The 16,535-nt window shown below is 51.7% G+C and overlaps 4 protein-coding genes across 4 annotated transcripts; 1 reads left to right on the plus strand and 3 right to left on the minus strand.

Moving 5' to 3' along the window:
• Nucleotides 1–49: 49 nt before the first annotated feature.
• On the minus strand, nucleotides 50–4,354 carry N7468_006584 (uncharacterized protein; the record flags this gene model as incomplete). Its single annotated transcript, XM_058475880.1, has 4 exons — nucleotides 50–1,576; nucleotides 1,634–3,991; nucleotides 4,066–4,091; nucleotides 4,141–4,354. 4 exons carry the CDS (start codon nucleotides 4,352–4,354, stop codon nucleotides 50–52), a joined length of 4,125 nt encoding a protein of 1,374 aa, XP_058328770.1.
• A 1,877-nt stretch (nucleotides 4,355–6,231) lies between these two features.
• On the minus strand, nucleotides 6,232–7,449 carry N7468_006585 (NAD/NADP octopine/nopaline dehydrogenase family protein; the record flags this gene model as incomplete). Its single annotated transcript, XM_058475881.1, has 1 exon — nucleotides 6,232–7,449. The coding sequence occupies one exon, from the start codon at nucleotides 7,447–7,449 to the stop codon at nucleotides 6,232–6,234; it is 1,218 nt and encodes a 405-aa protein (XP_058328771.1).
• Nucleotides 7,450–9,510: 2,061 nt separating this feature from the next.
• N7468_006586 (uncharacterized protein) lies at nucleotides 9,511–11,004 on the plus strand (the record flags this gene model as incomplete). Its single annotated transcript, XM_058475882.1, has 2 exons — nucleotides 9,511–9,657; nucleotides 9,742–11,004. The coding sequence occupies 2 exons, from the start codon at nucleotides 9,511–9,513 to the stop codon at nucleotides 11,002–11,004; spliced, it is 1,410 nt and encodes a 469-aa protein (XP_058328772.1).
• Nucleotides 11,005–12,846: 1,842 nt separating this feature from the next.
• Nucleotides 12,847–16,389, minus strand: N7468_006587 (uncharacterized protein; the record flags this gene model as incomplete). Its single annotated transcript, XM_058475883.1, has 1 exon — nucleotides 12,847–16,389. The coding sequence occupies one exon, from the start codon at nucleotides 16,387–16,389 to the stop codon at nucleotides 12,847–12,849; it is 3,543 nt and encodes a 1,180-aa protein (XP_058328773.1).
• Nucleotides 16,390–16,535: the final 146 nt, after the last annotated feature.

Genomic DNA, 16,535 nt, shown 5'->3' on the forward strand with positions numbered 1-16,535 from the left:
CTTTCCCTTGGTACTGTAACCCTGCTTTCTCGCAAATATTCAGAGCTAGTTACTTCATATTCATCATCGCCTGGATCTTCTTCTCCCACTCCTTCATAGGAATATCCTGGTCTTTCCACGGCACATACCCAGTAGGCAGCTTCTCCAGCCTCTCCGGATCCCATCGATCAACATGCAAAGCATCATGTTTCCCATGACAGATATTGAACCTCAGCCTTCCCTTAAACGTATTCTCCGAGTTCGTCTCGTCAACAATATTCATACAATTCTGACACCACGAAACATCCCCAGGCCTATCCCAAACCGTCTTCTCACGGACACCAAGCGAGAACCCCCAATTCTGCGACGGATGCACCAAACCCGGCGTCCCCCTTGCAGCATTCGTCCGCTGACACAGCGCAATCATCGCCAGCGCCGTTGTCGCATTCTCCTTATCCCCCAGCGCCAGGAACGCAAAAAACAGCCTCTCGAACGCATCCGCATCATTCGTCAGATCGTCGTCCGAGAGCAGCTCCAGCGCAACCTTGACCGTGTCATGCGTCAGCCGCCGCGCCCGCTTCTCCTCGTTCGCGATAATACAGAACCGCGCCTCGTACACCTGCGGCGGGAGCATGAGCTGCCACTCGGGGATCCCGTCCGGCCGCAGCGTGCCCAGTTTGCCCAGGTACTTTGCGACGCGGATCTGGTCGTCTGCGGCGTGCGCCTCGCGCGCTTGATACAGGTACATGGCGGCGAGGTCGGCGCCGGCGAGGAGGAAGAAGTTGTCCTGGCCGACATGGGAGTTGGCGCTGTCGTTTTTGACGGCTGCTTCGACCATCTTCACGATGTGCGGGTGGATCTGGTCGGAGCTCTTGCTTAGGGACAGGGCGCCGTAATAGCGGGCATAGCAAGAGACGTCGGTTGCTTTGATGTCGGTGGCGTGCTTGATAACGGTGTCGTAGAAGGTGGTCAGAGAGTCAGTTTGGTCTGTCTCCAGCATGACTGCGACGAGGATCCGGTGAAATTCTTCGTGGGCCATTAGGGGCATGGCGAGGGAGGTTGGGCTGGCGGGGTCTTCGTGCAGAAGGTTGATAGCTTGGATGATTTTTAGGGCATCAGCCCAGCGGTGGTGGGACCTGTATCGGGATAGGATGGAGAGGACTTTGTCTTCGTCGTTAGGGTTGGCTTGGATGACTGAGGAGTATAGTTCGACGGCTTGGTCATATAGGTTGACGCTCCAGTATCGACGGGCGAGTTCGTATTCCATCTCGATGAGATGTTGCTTGTTTTCGGCGACCCAGGCGCTGTCAGATTTGAGCGGCTCGATGATAACGGTTAAGATCGCGATGGCTTCTTGGTCGGACTCAACTATCGTGGCGAGAAGATAGGACGCTGAATAGTTGCTTGGATCGAGCTCGAGGGCATGGCGGCATCTTTTCTCTGCCTCGCGTGGTCGGGATAGCTTTTTCAATAGCCACGCCATTTGGATCTCCCGGGTGGTTTCTTTTACACCTTCGAGCGCCTGTACAGACCACGTCTCTGCCTCTTCGATCTGTTCGAGGCTTGGAGACTCGATTTTCTCTTTCGGGAATTTCGACTTAGGGGAATCAAAATTAGCTTGATGCCTCGGAAATCCATAATACTGTCGACTTACCTTGAAAGTGTACTTGACAATGAAGAGAAAAGCCGCCAATGTATGATCACTCCAGTTCGGCTTGTGGAAGCAGTGCTTCGCCATCTGCCGCGCGGTGGGCTTAAGAAGCTCTCCAAACATATCATTCGGATCGCCAACCGCCTTCGCAGCCCAAGCCTTCAACTCTGCGTCAACCTTAGACATGGCTGCGGAATCCTTGAGCCATTTTTCAACAGCGCGCCGCGAAGTCTGGGTGAAAATCCAGTCTCCGAGCCTCGCGCCTACACGACTGGCGAAGAAGACATTGTCAATACAGTCACTATCAACCAGTATCTTGACGAGATCGGGCCCAACCTGGCTCTTCACATCGCGGTTGACCATTGCGAGATCGACGAGGTCGAGGTGCATTAACAGGGAGGCGGATGCGTAACCTCGCAACTCGAGGTACTGTGGCGGCAGCTCCTCTGTGAGGAGCTTCAGGCAGTATATAGCGAGCTGGGCATTCGCGGTCGCTGGGTCCTCTTTGAAGATGTGCATTTCCTCCTTATGGACCTTTTGATCCAGGTAGGTCTGGACGTCGAGCTTATCGAGCAGGACGGGGGGACACATCTTGTCAAGGAAGTGCTTGAGCACGTGTATCTCACTTGCCGTGACCTTTTTGTCGCTTTCCTGTTCGGTTGTTGCTATCTCGTCTCGCTGTCTAATCGCTTCGTGGACTTTACTGGATTTATAGCTCACCATGCCGTCCGTGTCCACTTCGAACAATGAGTATTTACCCTTGAATTTGGACAAGAGGGAGCGCACTGAGACGGTCTTGCTTTTCCATTCGAGGAATTTGGACATCTCATTGATTGATAGGCTCCTCTGTCCGTATTCAAGCCAGAGGATTATATCGTTGATTTCTTGAAGCTCTTTGGCAGTGCGAGTCTTAGCCAGTGTATCAATTTCGGTCCTGATATTGTCAATCAAGGGGTTTCCGGCATTTTCTAGCACCCTGCGGATCTCGTCGACATCATCCAAGGAGCCGATCGTACTCAAGGCTAGATCAACCTTAATATAATCGCCCTTGGTTTGATTGCAGAGTTTGTCCACAATCTCCTCGCGGATCTCGCGAACCTTGGGATTGCGTTTATCTGAGAGAGACTCCATGCCCTCCATCCGAGCGGAAATGAATTTCCGTATGTCGTCATGGTTGTGCTCACTGATCGAGATAATCGGACAAAAGAGGCCTTTCGTCCCGAGGTGTTCCGCTATACTGGGGGTAGCTGTAAAAAGGATGCGCACATTGTTGTACTGAGATCGCCAAATCCGTTGCAAGAAGCTCAGCAGGACCGGATCAACACTCTCGGCATACCCACCGAGCTTGTTGATGACAATATAAAAGGTCGCATCTACCTTCTCCAGAACTTTGGGATCCAGCAGGAGGGTGGGGAGGATATCTTTTGGGTCAAGCGAGCGGATTTGCTTGCATTTCGCCGCCACCGTTTGCAGATAGGAATCGTCATCCTCAGCATACTGCCAGACAAGAGCCCTGGAAATGTCGCCGATGTCCACTTGCCCATTGCCCATCCAGTAAAAGCCGACCAGTTGTCTGGCGTCTGGCTGCTCTGTCACCGGGTTATTGCGCAGATGCCGTATAATAGTGGAGGTAAGATAGCTTTTGCCAGATGCCTCACTGCCAACCAGCCCGATGACAGGGGACTTGCTGGTGGTATTGGCCCAAGCCTTGAATTCAGGATTCGAAAAGAGCCAATCGCCGGTGTTCTCCACGTGGTTCCTGCGGATGTTGTTGTATGAGATCTCCCAAGAGTCAGTGGGCTTTTGAGTATTGTGGTCCCATGCAGCCGATGTCTTATCGTAAGAAAGAATGTGCAGCAGGGCCCTCTTGTCGTCGTCTTTCTCACGCTTGTTCTTGTTGGCCGAGCTATCTTCGACAAGAACGTCCAGCTTTCCATCCATCTGGTCCGTTTTCTCAAGGATTATCTCGGTGTTGCCATGCGTCAGAGACGCATATTTGAATGTCTGAGCGCCAACCAAACCTCTCTCTTCGTCGATAAGGCTCTCCATCTGGCTAGTGAGATCCTCCATGCCATTGGACGAGAGGAAGGCGCTTTTCGCGAAGAGCTTGAATCTTGGGCGCACCTGCGCGCGGAGGCCATAAGCCCGGTCACAAATTTGCACAAACAGGTCCAGGTGCTGATACACCACCATGGTCAATTTGGCATCCATCTTGCCCGCGGAGTACTCTTCCAACCGCTTCAAGAATTTAGTGCATTTCTCGAATAAATCTGCCAAATCATCAAAAGACGACTGGTATCCTTTGTATGCACCAATCAGAAAGTTGATAGCATTGTAACATTGGCCAGCCGGGCCAAACACCTATAGAGGGCGTATTGTTCAGTAGAACCGCACTGAAAAGGGCCGTGGAGCGTTCCGCCATACAGTGAACTTACCTGCGATGCTCCATCAGCGACAATGCCTCCGACATTCGAAATGACAGTCAGCGTGTTATCGAAGATCTTTCTAACACGCGCCGACGCCTTGGGATGTTTTTTTCTTCGGGTTGGCTGCCACGTCCAGATTATTCAAGATGCTGCCCACCTGCAAGTTCGGATCAACTTCACCCCCGGCAAGCTGTGCAAGTTTCGCAACTCGCTTCTGCATCTCGACCCAGATGGCCGTGATCTCGGCATTCATGGCCTCATCTGTCCCGAGGGGGATCTCGACAGCAAGGGAGCCCATAGCGAATCTAGCGTGATCTCCTAATAATGCACTTCCGTGGAAGTAGAGAGCATCTTGGAAGAATCCCTCGAATGCCGAACCTGCCGCTTGTCAGGAGGGCGCAACTCTGCGCGCAAGCTGAATTTGTTGACTGGCCATGTTGATCTTGGAGCTGTGTCCAATCAAGCATCCTGCTGGGGATTTTCAGTCCTGAATGATGTCAGATCTGGTTGACCCCACACGGCACGATCCCATCGCGAACCGTCCCAGGGGGTGAGGCGAGCGGAGTAAACAAACCTTACAGAATGGCGGAAGTTGCAGAATGGCTTGACTTCCCGGTTCGACAATTCGACTCCGTACATTACATTCGACGACAAAAGGACTTCTAATTGAAAATTTCTGGCGCTTCTGGCAGCTCCAGGAGGTTTCAGGTTCGAGTTGACGTTTCCCCGGTGGTGTGGTTCGGGCCCATCTTCAACACTATTGACGGGCCCCAGGGGCCCGTGACCGGCGCTAAGGCCCCCACGTTCCTGTTCGTTTCTTATTTCATTCTTTAATTTTTCTTTTTATTTTTATAAATTTCTACTTCCAAAAAGAGGGAGCTGATAATTTCATCGCATTAAGATTTAATATAAGCCCCTTATTGTCATTGCTGACCCCATGGATGTGTTTACTTTGAAAGTTCCGTGAGAAGTTTTCTCATGCAAATGTTACGAGTACTGGTAGATCCCTCCCGTATACGGCGAAAGTCAACAAATCCTCAGCATCAAATCTCTCGAACAGACTTTGGAACATCTCAAATGTCTATTATTTGAAACAATACGTTCCACTACTCTCACATCTAGCACTATGGCATGCAGAATAAGTGTATTTCCCCTATTTCTCGATTTATCCGAGTCCAAGTTTCGAAGATCCCGAACCGCCGATCCTCCAGCGGATAGGACACGAACTTGAAGCTACACCAGATATTTTCTAAGATCTACGATGCCGGCAAGGCTTGCGGTCAGCATATTAAATGTCTTGTCCCAACGGGAACTGGGCTTGAACGTAGAGCGATATGCCGTCGGGCTCCCGTGATGTCGCGATGCATCTTCCAGGCGCTTACCCGACAGTCACTCGATTCTACAAGAACCGAGGTGCTTCTTTCTGCTTAGCATCATTGTCGGATAGAGCCGAAATGTCGTGTTCCGAAGCTATTACCGCCTCGAATTGGATGTTTAGATTTTATTTTCTTGAAGTTTGGTGCCAAGGGTGGGCTCCAGCACGTGCCCTAATTGCAAAGCTAGTCTGGACTAACTACCAATAGAATGCTAACTATGTTGAAGTCGACACTCAACTTCAAGTTAGAACCTAGGCTAATACCACTACTATGAGGGTAGTACTATTCTAGACGGAATAAAACATTCATCCATATGGCAAGTGCTTCGCGTGAAACTATGTCTTTACTGTTCTGCTTTTGTCTCGGGAGTAAACCTTGGGGGCGTTCTGACAATATTGATCGGCGTAGCTTGGATCACATTTTTCATATGAAGATGAAATGACCGAAAGTCATTGTCAAGTTAAGAATGAAACTCTTGGCACTGTGCGACCACCCCTGTCGGTTTGAATCTGAAAGAGTTTGTTGGCCTGGTTACTGCCCATGCGGCACCGGCACTACTGGGTTCAAATTGATGATATGAATGTAGAAGGCGAGAGCGATGAATTTGTAGAATCATATTCTTAGCAGTCTCAAGACTGTGCAAACTGAGACTCGAGCAGTAAATGTATATAGAAGCAGAACTCCAGCAAAAAGAAATTACTAGCTAACGTTGAACAAAGAGTAAAAGAAGGAAACCAATGTCCTTAACCTTTTTTTTGTCACCCCAAAACAAAAGAAATGTCATAAAAAGCTAAATAGCTTATGCAGCCACTCGCGTAGCCTGCATGGAGACACGCGACTCCATCATCTTGACAGGAGGCTCCGACAGGGGCGGAAGAATGCCAGGGGTCATCTCCATAGGCCCACCCAGGGCCATCAGTACCTGCTCTTTGGTCGCTTCGCCAAGCCCAGCAGCTTGGAGACTGCGCCCGGTCGCAAAGGAGTCAACACCACCAACCACAGACGCCACCTCGATCAGCGATCGAATCGTCGGCGACGCGAGGCCGCACTTGACACCGAGCTCGTACCATGGGACCAGCCCGTACCGGATATCCTCTGTTACGTAGCGGTGGCCCATGTGTGTGGGAGCGCCCTTGGTCTGGTTGTGAATCCACGACTGGCTCGCGAAGTCGTGGAAGCTCTGGTACTCCTTGTCGTGGCTGTAGTTCCGGTTCATGTAGGTGGTGATATCGACGAGCTCGAGGCCGTAAGCGCGGGCGATCGCCAGCCGCTCCTGGTCGATCTTCTCTGAGACCCGCGAGACGGCAGGGGACATTCCTTGGCCATAGAAGTAGAAGTCGCCCTTGGTGGACTCGATCCAGCCTGCGTTCATGAGCACGGCTGGGGCGTGCACAACCGGGTTGATGTTGTTCAGGCCCACTTCCAGCAGGTTCTTGGTCCAGACGAGTTCCGGGGTAAAGACGGATTGTATCTGGCGGCGGAAAAGCTGGTCACCCTGAGGCTTCAGAGCGTCTTGGAAGGGGGCCTTCTCGGCCCAGATGGCGAGGCGCTTTTTAGTGCCCTTGATGAAGACGTCGTTGCCGACCATGCGGCAGGCGTAGGGGGAGATATCGGTTTCCACGATGGTGCTGGCGTTGACCTTTTGACGGGCGGCCAAGTAGAAGAAATTGCCAACGTTGATGATAAGAGTGTGCTTGCGGAGGTCGAATTGGCTCAATATGGTCAGGATAGTATCTTGACCAAAGGAAGGGACGGTGACAATAAGGTAGTTGGCGTGGTGGACGGCGCGGCTCATATCACTGGTGGTTGGGATTTGGAATTGGCCATTGACCTCGCCTTTGGCTCCCAGCCAGCCGCCATTGTTCTCGATCAATGGAACGAATCCCCGGTGCTCGGGATGGGCGTATAGAAGGACGTCTCGGCCTTTGCTAGCCAGGTCGGCAGCGAAGGCACATCCGCATGGTCCGGCTCCAATAATGGAAACCGAGGGGACAGTCTCAGAGGTGTCAATGGCCATGATGGATGTTAAAAAAGATCGACTTTTGATGAGATGTAATGCTTTGAGTTCAAGATGTTTTTCGATTGTAGAAAAGAGTCCTTGAGAATGATACCAACTCTAAAGCGCGGAAGCATCGAGCACTTTAAATATTCTTCCGAATCAGAGACTCTGATGATCAGCTTTCTATGAATAAAAGTATAGAACGATGCCAAGACAAGAGCTCCGCCCCCTGTTGCATTTTCGCAGCTCAGGCCAGTTCCAGTTGATCTCCTCATTCGTGATGCCTTGGCCACTCCCCTTGGCAATCCCTCCCGTGTCCATGCAGCATTACGCGGAATCCTGAAAATCAAGCTTGACTGGATAGGTAATGGCGTGATATCTTAGCATTGGGGCTGCCTCAAGGCTGTGAGGTGGAGCGTCAAGTGGGTGGTTGAAATCCGAGATGGAATATTCTTCGCCGAAACGAAACCATCTGGCCTAAGCTTCCCCGGTCTATTACACATAAAATCCACCCCAGACGACCCACGAGATCGAACCCTGGCATATTATTGAGCGCAACGTAAGCCTAGAATCACGTATGGCCCACCGGGGACCGTCGGAAGATCGTCAGGGTGTTGTTTCTGAGCAGAGGGCCAGACAAGTTCCACCTCTTTGTGTTCTTGTTTTCTTTGTTTTGAAAGACTTGCAACGCCAACACATGGATCTGTATCACAATGGGTTATCGCCACGACGTACGGAGGAGCTGTAGGAGCCTGTGACATCGATCTCGGCTGCATGAGATGTTAGATCAACGCACATGCGTGGAGCAACAAAGGCATTGCTGCCAAGAGGAATTGGCTGGAAGCTGTTTAACTTTGGCCGATCGACTGTCCTTTGTCCTCATCAGTAGGCCAGTTCCGAGACCTTGCAAGTCCTGGAAAGCGTTTGTTTTTGCTTTTTCTTCTCTAAGCTGTGGGCCATGGCGAATTCTTCCTCATTCCCCACTGATCCTTGGCGAAGGTTTTCTGGTTCCTTGACATCATCCCTAACCCTAACCCCAAGTTAGACCTACGGTGTCCCTAGGACAGAATTCCTGGGGAAAGCATGGGAAATGACCCCAGGGGGTTGACAAGGGGACTCCACGTACGTGCGATTGCGCAAGTGTGTCAAGCGCCTGACAGCTTCTGACGCAAGCACATAACTTGCAGATCAGATTACGATTATAGAGTTGAAACGGGCCTGATGCTAGGGGCCGGCGGGGAGATCGTTTGCAGATCAACCGGCAGTGGGGCTTTGAGGACCCCTATGAACAGCATCCCAAACCAATGATCATCAGAGGGTCCACGCCAGCTGCATGCTCCACCGGGGAAACCAGGGGGGCCGGTTGGGTTTCTCTCCTCCAAATCATAACCGAATGGCATCCCGAATCCTTCTCGCCCAGCCCGTGAAAGCTTTTTTTTCTTCTCATCGCTTCGAGCGAGTCGATCGATGCTTAATACCTATTATACATGGAAACCCTAGGTACATCATAAAGATTGCATAAACTTGGTTTTTTTGTCTCAGGGGGATCGGTTCTGACAAATGATTTCCACTCGTGGCCTATAGATCATTTTTGAGCGCGTGGCAGATCATTCTTGGCTTGCCTCCTTAGATCACACAATCCACAATTCGTGTTCAGTCTTCGTGGCATTGCCACAACTCCTGAGTTCAGGCCAGGCTCAGGCCAGGCTCAGGCACTAGTCTCAGCTGCCACTTCAGGTCGAAAGGGGTTTTATACTCCATAGGACCCAGCGAATGTGTAGACCTATTCTTTCTATCCACTGTACTCTGTACTTGGGGATTCCATTCATTTTTTTTCTTCTACTATTGCTATTCTCTCTCTGTGTTCTCCATTGTGGAAGTCTATCATTTCTCTTTCCTTATTTGTTTGTCAACAATCATTTGATTTTTTTTTCCCTTTTGCCTATTCTGGCTCTTGTACTTTCTTGTATCTTTTGGTGCTTTTCTGCTTTCGTGCTTTGGACCTGAGATCGCCGATATGAATTCACAAATCACGCTAACCGAGGAAATCCCTCGCCATACTCTTCATTCGGGCCTTGGATGAAACGATACATTGTCTTCACAGCAGCTGGAGCGGGGCTATTCTCCTCCTTATCCGCCCAGATCTACTTCCCATCATTGAGCGTGCTGGCAAATGACTTGAATGTGTCAACGTCCATGATCAATCTGACAGTCACGAGCTACATGGTATGCAAATCACATGAAACCCTTCCAAGGAGATTCCACCGCGCAAGGGGGACCGGAAGCTGACGAATAACGATGATGCGTTAGATATTCCAAGGTATTGCCCCTATGTTCATTGGGAGCTTCGCAGATCAAACAGGACGCCGGCCTGCGTACATCATTTGCTTCGTGATCTACATTGCTTCCAACATTGGCCTGGCCTTGCAAGACAGTTACGCTGCTTTGATCATACTACGATGTATGCAGGCCTCTGGCATCAGCAGTACCGTGGCTCTCTCAGCCGCAACAGTTGCCGATGTCGCCACCAAGGAGGAGAGAGGAACCTACATGGGCTTTACCATGGCCGGGAACTTCATGGGCCCAGCCATCGGTCCCATCATCGGGGGCCTGCTCGCCCAGTACCTTGGTTGGCGATCTACCTTCTGGTTCCTGGTCATTGCTTCAGGGGCCTTCCTTCTCCCCCTCCTCTTCTTCCTCCCTGAGACTGCCCGAAATGTTGTCGGCGATGGCACTCAGCCCGCTCAGCCATGGAACCGACCATTCATCCAATACCTCTCTCCCCAGAAATATGCCGATCGTCCTGCGACCTCCAGCTCCAGTGAAACCGGGAGCGAGGACTCGATCCAGGAGATCAAGCACAAGCTCCGGTTCCCCAATCCCCTGCACCCTCTCAAGATTGTTTGCCATGTCAACTCCATCATTGTTCTGGCCGTCACCGGTGTTATCATGGCCGGAAACATGACTGTCCTCTCCTCTATCACCTCCACCTACACCGACCTGTACGGTCTCGACGAGCTCGAGATTGGCCTCTGCTACATCGCCATGGGATGTGGATCCATCGTGGCCTCCGTCTCCACTGGCCGCATGCTCGACTGGAACTTCAAGCGCATGGCCGCGAAGAACGAGTCAGACGCCGTGACCTCCGGCAAACAGCTCCAAGAAGTACCTGTCGAAAAAGCCCGCGCCATGATCACCACTCCGCTTGTGGTCCTGGGTTCGTTGACTACCCTCGCCTTTGGCTGGGTTCTCTACTACAAAGCCCCACTCGCAGCCCCCGAAGTCATTCTCTTCTTCGTTGGCATCGGGCAGACCGGCGGATTCATCTCAACCTCCACTCTCCTCGTCGACCTCCACTCCAGTAACCCCGCAGCCGCAACAGCCGCAAACAACTTCGTCCGTTCCCTCTTCTCCGCCGGTGCGTCGGCAGTCATCGACCCCATGCTGGCTGCAATGGGCCGGGGATGGACCTTCACCCTCGTGGCCTTCGTTCTCCTCGCAACAATTCCCTTCCTGCTTCTCCTCTGCGGAATGGGACGGAAGAAGGACGCTCCCAATGTGGAGAAACAGTAGATTATAGCATCATAATGGTATATCCCAGCCTAGAATTCAGGAGAGAGCTCGGCCCTTGTTTTGCAAAAGTTATGTTTTGATTTATTGTATCTAGTTTTTCTTACTTCTTTGCCGTTTTCGCTGTTTGGCTGCATTGAATTGAAAATGTCGACGATAGAGCCAACATCAAGTTGAAAGAAATTTGCTTCTGCCTGTAGTGATTATGATATCATAGGGACCAAAATTGAGGCCATGAGGCTGTCCACGTGCGGTATGCGGTGGGCATCACCTCGGTCTTCGCGTGCAGATCTGATGGCGAAGGGCTTGGCGCGCAGCTCCGCTAGTCACGCCATCTCCGACCCTCATCCTTTTGGGTCTGGACTCTGGGGGATCGTCGTATGTTAGCTGTGGTTCAGTTGGAGGTACTACCATAGATCGAAACTCCGTGAGAGTACAGTTCAAGTTGCTACTTTCTAGGGGTCTGGGCTCAAATTGGAACGAACGGAATCATGTGACCCGAGATGCCCTGCGCGGCGGGCTCCTAGGCTTCGAATAAGCCATATAGCCGAAGAAGAGACTCGAGGGCAGCCATATTCATACTAATGTCTAATTTTCTCTACTTTTCTAGAGGAAAAATCTAGAAGGATACCAGAAGCCTGATGGGCTCATAAACCATATGCTGGGTAATAAGAAAAGTGGCTTGCATCTTTGATCGATTCGTTGCATGACCGGGCATTAACGGGCAAATGTCTTATTTAGCAAAATGAAAATTTACCATCTCCGTATCTTAATAGTCCATGGAATGTACACCAGAAAACCCATAGGCTACTCTGTGTCGCGGCGACGCCTTGGACTGCCGTGCAATACAGTTTGAAGGGGATACACAGGGGTAGCTGCACCATGTGCTTTCCCTTCGTTGTCGACTCGGGCCAAGCAGTGTCGACAAAAAATGAAGCGTTTGTGCTTTGGGTAACGTGCTGGGTGTGGGGGGTGGATCTTAGGCTTTTTGAAGTTGGATTTGCTCATTATATGGGGTAACTGATGCTATTGTAGCCGAGAATAGTTTTTGTTGTGTTTAGAGAGATGCAAGGATCTGTAACTTGCCATCTTTCTAAAGATGCGAGCGGAGGGATATTTATAGTTTACCATGGATATTGGGCGAGTCAAAGCTCTACCACATTGGGTGCCGTGAACAACCTCCTTATATGAAAGAATTTCAAAGAGAGAAATTTCGTAACTCACTAGGACCAGTCGAAAATCGACAAAACGACATAAAATTCGGAACAATGGAATTGCTGAATCTTTTTCTCCTCTCTTCTTTTTTCTGGCTTGGGTTCAATCCAAAACAAAGATCGTGCGTATTCTTGACCCGTCCGGAATCAAGACAGTGGGCAGCAAGAGAGAGGACTTCCAAAGGTGATCTAGCGTACAATCCCATTGTTAAACTTGACAAAAAAGATTTTTATTGATCCAGCGGGGGTCGCAAATGGTCCTACTAGTACAACACATCAAATCTTCTGCTCGGAATAACCTGGCATACCTTCTAAAAAGACGAAACTACGTCCATAAAGCTTAAGTATCAGCCTAATAGATAGCCGAACACTCGTAGAAGAAGAAACTTGGTAATCATTTAGAGAATTATGACATTATCATTGCAAGAAAGCAACACAGCCAATCTAGTTATATACACCGTAAAAATTAAAAATAAATATGAACCTGTGAAAAGAAGAATGCGGTCGTGGGAGGGTATGCGCTATGCAATACAGTAAAAGAAGAAAAAGAAAAGAAAAGAAAAGAAAAGAGGCCATAATACTAGGGGCATTAGAGTAAAAACCAAAAGGCCATAATCAGAGACTGCTTGGTTCAAAGCCACAGAATCCATCTTGCACCGGAGATAACACCGCGGAAGACACCGCGGACAATTTTGAAGGCCATTACGACCAGCCAAACCCACCAGAGCATGCCGACAAGAGCCCACTCAAGGACAACGAATCCAGCGCGACGGGCCCACCGGATACGGCGTCGACGCCTTCGCACGCCTCTATCGAGGGCTTCGCTGAGGGACTTCACGGCGAGCGTACCAGTAGTGTTCAGCTGGACACAGAGAGCCTCGGCCTCGTCGGATGTCGCGCGCACACGCGGCGTGAGACTCTTGTTGACAAGATTCTCTAGCTCTTTCAGCTGCGCACGGAGGGGCGAAGAACTGGTCGTCACGAAGCGGTGCATGGATTGCTGGAAGTTGTATTGGGTCATTTCGAACCGCCGGAGTAAATTCTGCGCCGCAAGGTCGAATTCGTCGATTCGCTCGACGCGAGGTATAGAGATGTGTGGTCCCATGCTGTTCTGAAGCCAGTGCGGAGGCGGGTTTCGAGGGGTGCGAGCGCGCCTTATAATTTCTCGAGCCTTGATTCCGGACGATAGAAAAAGAGCGCGGGTTCGTTCAACTTCGGGCTTGTCTGGGACGCCCGAGTCGTTCTGTGCTTTGAGAGAACGGCCCGAAATACTCCATGCGCGTGATAAAGGGTCCTTCCTCTCCGCTTGGGGGCCAGGCGAGGCGCGGGCTTGCGCTAACCCAGTGACAGGGGGCCGGGTCAGACCATACGCAGCGGATGCGACGTGGATGTCGTTACTTCTGAGCCTGTCACGGTTTGCGTAGAACGACGAGGAAAAGTCGAAGGTTTCAGCTCGAGAGAGCGGCTTCCTCTTGGGTTCGTTGTGCTCATCTAGTCTTCGAGAACCGTTTCCGCGCTCACGCGGACTCCCCTGGTCGATCGCCTCGGAGGATCCGGGGCCCTCATCTTGTCGAAGCGGTGATGTAAAGGTAGGGAGTGATGGAAGAGGATTGCGCGAGGAACCCTTGTCGGAATCTCGACGGATGTGGCGAGGCCGACTCGGTTCATCCCCAAGTGTAGGCAGGCGGCGTAATAGGGCTTTGGGCCCCGAACGTTTTTCTGATCGTTTCTCGTCATCGGAGGAATCACTGGTATCGGAGTCGGCAGTAGTCGGATATGATGACTTCCGACCGTCGGGGACAGGCTCCTTCTTTAGGATAAGGTCTCCGACCTTCGAAACCTCATTTCCAACGACTGCTGCTATCCGCCCCGGACCCTTGAATATACCTCGTAGCTTAGACTCAGGGCCGTTTTGCCCTTTCTTTGCTCGGAAACTCTCCGATCGGCGAACATCGGGAGCATCAGGGTCTTCATGATACGACGAAGACACTACGTCTGGTAAAGGGCTCGGTTCAAGCCTTGCAGGCTGATCAGCAGAGCTAGGCTGGGGCAATAGGTCCTGCGCAACTGTCTCGACGGGCTCCTCTTCATCATGCTTTTTCGCGTCTCGTTCCCCTTGCTTGCTTTTGCTTCGCTCATGACGGGAAGCAATCTTATGACGCAAGCCTTTCTTGGCTGGCGAAGTGTCTCGGGTGGCTGGCGGAGAGAGATTAACTGCAATGCTAGGAAAGTAGCCAGCTTGCTGAGAAGGAGAGTTTGCTGCGGTACTATCATGGTCTAACGATATTCTCGGGTTGTAGCGATCGTCGACACTTCCAGTAGACAAAAAGGATGCCTTTCGATTGAAGTAATTGGATTTGGTGCTGTCAGAAAGCGGCAGGGCTGGACGGGTTCGGCCACGGTCGGCATCAGCTCCCGTCGCGTCCGGAGGGCTCATTTGAGGGCCTCGATATACTGATCGATCAGGGTGGGTATTATGGGGGAGTTTCTCGAGTTCTCTTCGTAAACGTCCCAGAGTTTGATGCTTGTTGTTGCCAGGAGACCTCTGGTGGTCACTGCTGGACTCGCTCGAAGTGCTTCCAGCGCGCAATCTTACTTTGTCCCATCGAGAACGCTTGTGGGAACTGGAAGGGCTCTGGCTTCGCAGACTGTGCGAGTGGCTTCGAAGTCTGTGCTTCTGTCGCCCTCTGCCAACACTTTTAAACTCTTGTCCCAAAGCCGGATGTGAAGTAACCGGGTGAGAACTCGACAAGGAAGCATGCTGAGACGATAAATCATCAAACGGACGCCCAACTTCGAGAGAGGATCGTTTTTTCCGCGCCGATTCTGCATTCGTATCCACTTTAGCGAGCTCTGCAATGTTAGGGTAGATTTGGTTGCCCTCTTTGTCAACGATTTTGGCTTTGTTCACAGGATCTTCGACCCATGCGGCATCGGCCAGAAGCTCTGCAGGGGAGATCTTCCAGTCAAGGCCCAGATGTGGAGCCTTGATGCTGTTCGTACGACTGCCGCGTGTCAGGCTTGCCGGCGGAGAGCCCGCTAGCTGGTCAAGCTCACCGCCGGCTCCATCAGACCGTCGATGGTAGTCTGAATTCAGTGGAGGAATCTTTATAGATTGTTTGTCGTCAAATATCTTGGACCTAGTCTGTTCCTCGATCGCATCGACCCAATCGTGTACTTTATCTGCATCATACCATCCCTCCCGTTCTGCGTCGAGGTGGCATTTCTCCCGGTATCTTACCCGGCGGTTTCGAATAGCCTGGAGGGGGTTGTATTCTCGGTTTGTGAGAGGCTGGGAACTTGATGGGCGAGAGTCCGGGCTTTCTGAAGGAGCGGGGTTTCGTAGGGGTGGTAGTAGTGGAAGTAGTCGTAAATATTCATGGAAGAGTTCGAAGTGTCGACGCGCCCGTTCAGCTCGCGCAAGAGTGCTCTTCGAGCATTCAAACGCGCGGTTGTCGTGGACCGCAGTGGCCGGTAGGAACTCCAATACTGGAGAATGTACGGTCGGTGGCGTGACTCGTGGGTTCTGGTCGTCAAAAAATCCCAAAGAATTGTTTATCCTAGGAGAAGGAGAGACGTGGCGATCAACAGCAGCAGGCTGTGTCACAGATACCGACCTGCGAGATGCAGGGCCTAGCGGAAGTCCCGAAGACTTCCTTCGCGACTCGTTCAGGTTCAGAGCCAAATTCACGATTTTTATGGAGTCTGCATCGAGGCCAAGGCCGCGCGCATTCTGCTGTGAATCCGGCGAGTCTGCACTGGAGGATATCCTCCAGTGCTCATCTTCCGGAGGCGGGGTCGGCGTCTGCTTGGTAGATCCTTGGGCGGGCGACGATTCAGAGGCAGATACCTTATGGCGACTCCATGGCAAACGGGAACGTTTTTTTGGGACCACGAGATCTGCTTCGGCCGTTCGTTTCCCCGCTGGCTCTGGGGGGCGAGCCCGATGAGCACCAGTGATACGAGTGCTTCCTGATCGCGGCAAGGAGTCTAATAAGAAGCCGCCCGAGCTCTGTGTCCTCCTCGGGTTCGACGTCGCCCGCGCCCCGTCCAGCTGCTCCCCGCTTGTCCGTCCATCGCTCAGCAGCGCTCCCTTGCGGAGGGAGCCCCTGTAAGCGCGATTGTGCCGGTCCGAAGACGCTTCGTGAAGCTTCTGCTCATCGGCGGGCGACATCGAAAAGCTGTGATCAAGGTCGCGTTGTCTCGATGACGTGTGAAACGGGGGGCAGGAATTATTCTGCCACGCCTGTCAGGGTGACAGGAGGCGTGGCTTGTCAGCAATCAACTAGCATGGACGTGGGAGGCTGATAGAGACTGGCG

Source organism: Penicillium chermesinum, assembly GCF_028974085.1.
Source record: "Penicillium chermesinum strain IBT 19713 chromosome Unknown utg000005l:1.0-4115287.0:1.0-4118363.0, whole genome shotgun sequence".
In the NCBI taxonomy this organism is placed as follows: Eukaryota; Fungi; Ascomycota; class Eurotiomycetes; order Eurotiales; family Aspergillaceae; genus Penicillium; species Penicillium chermesinum.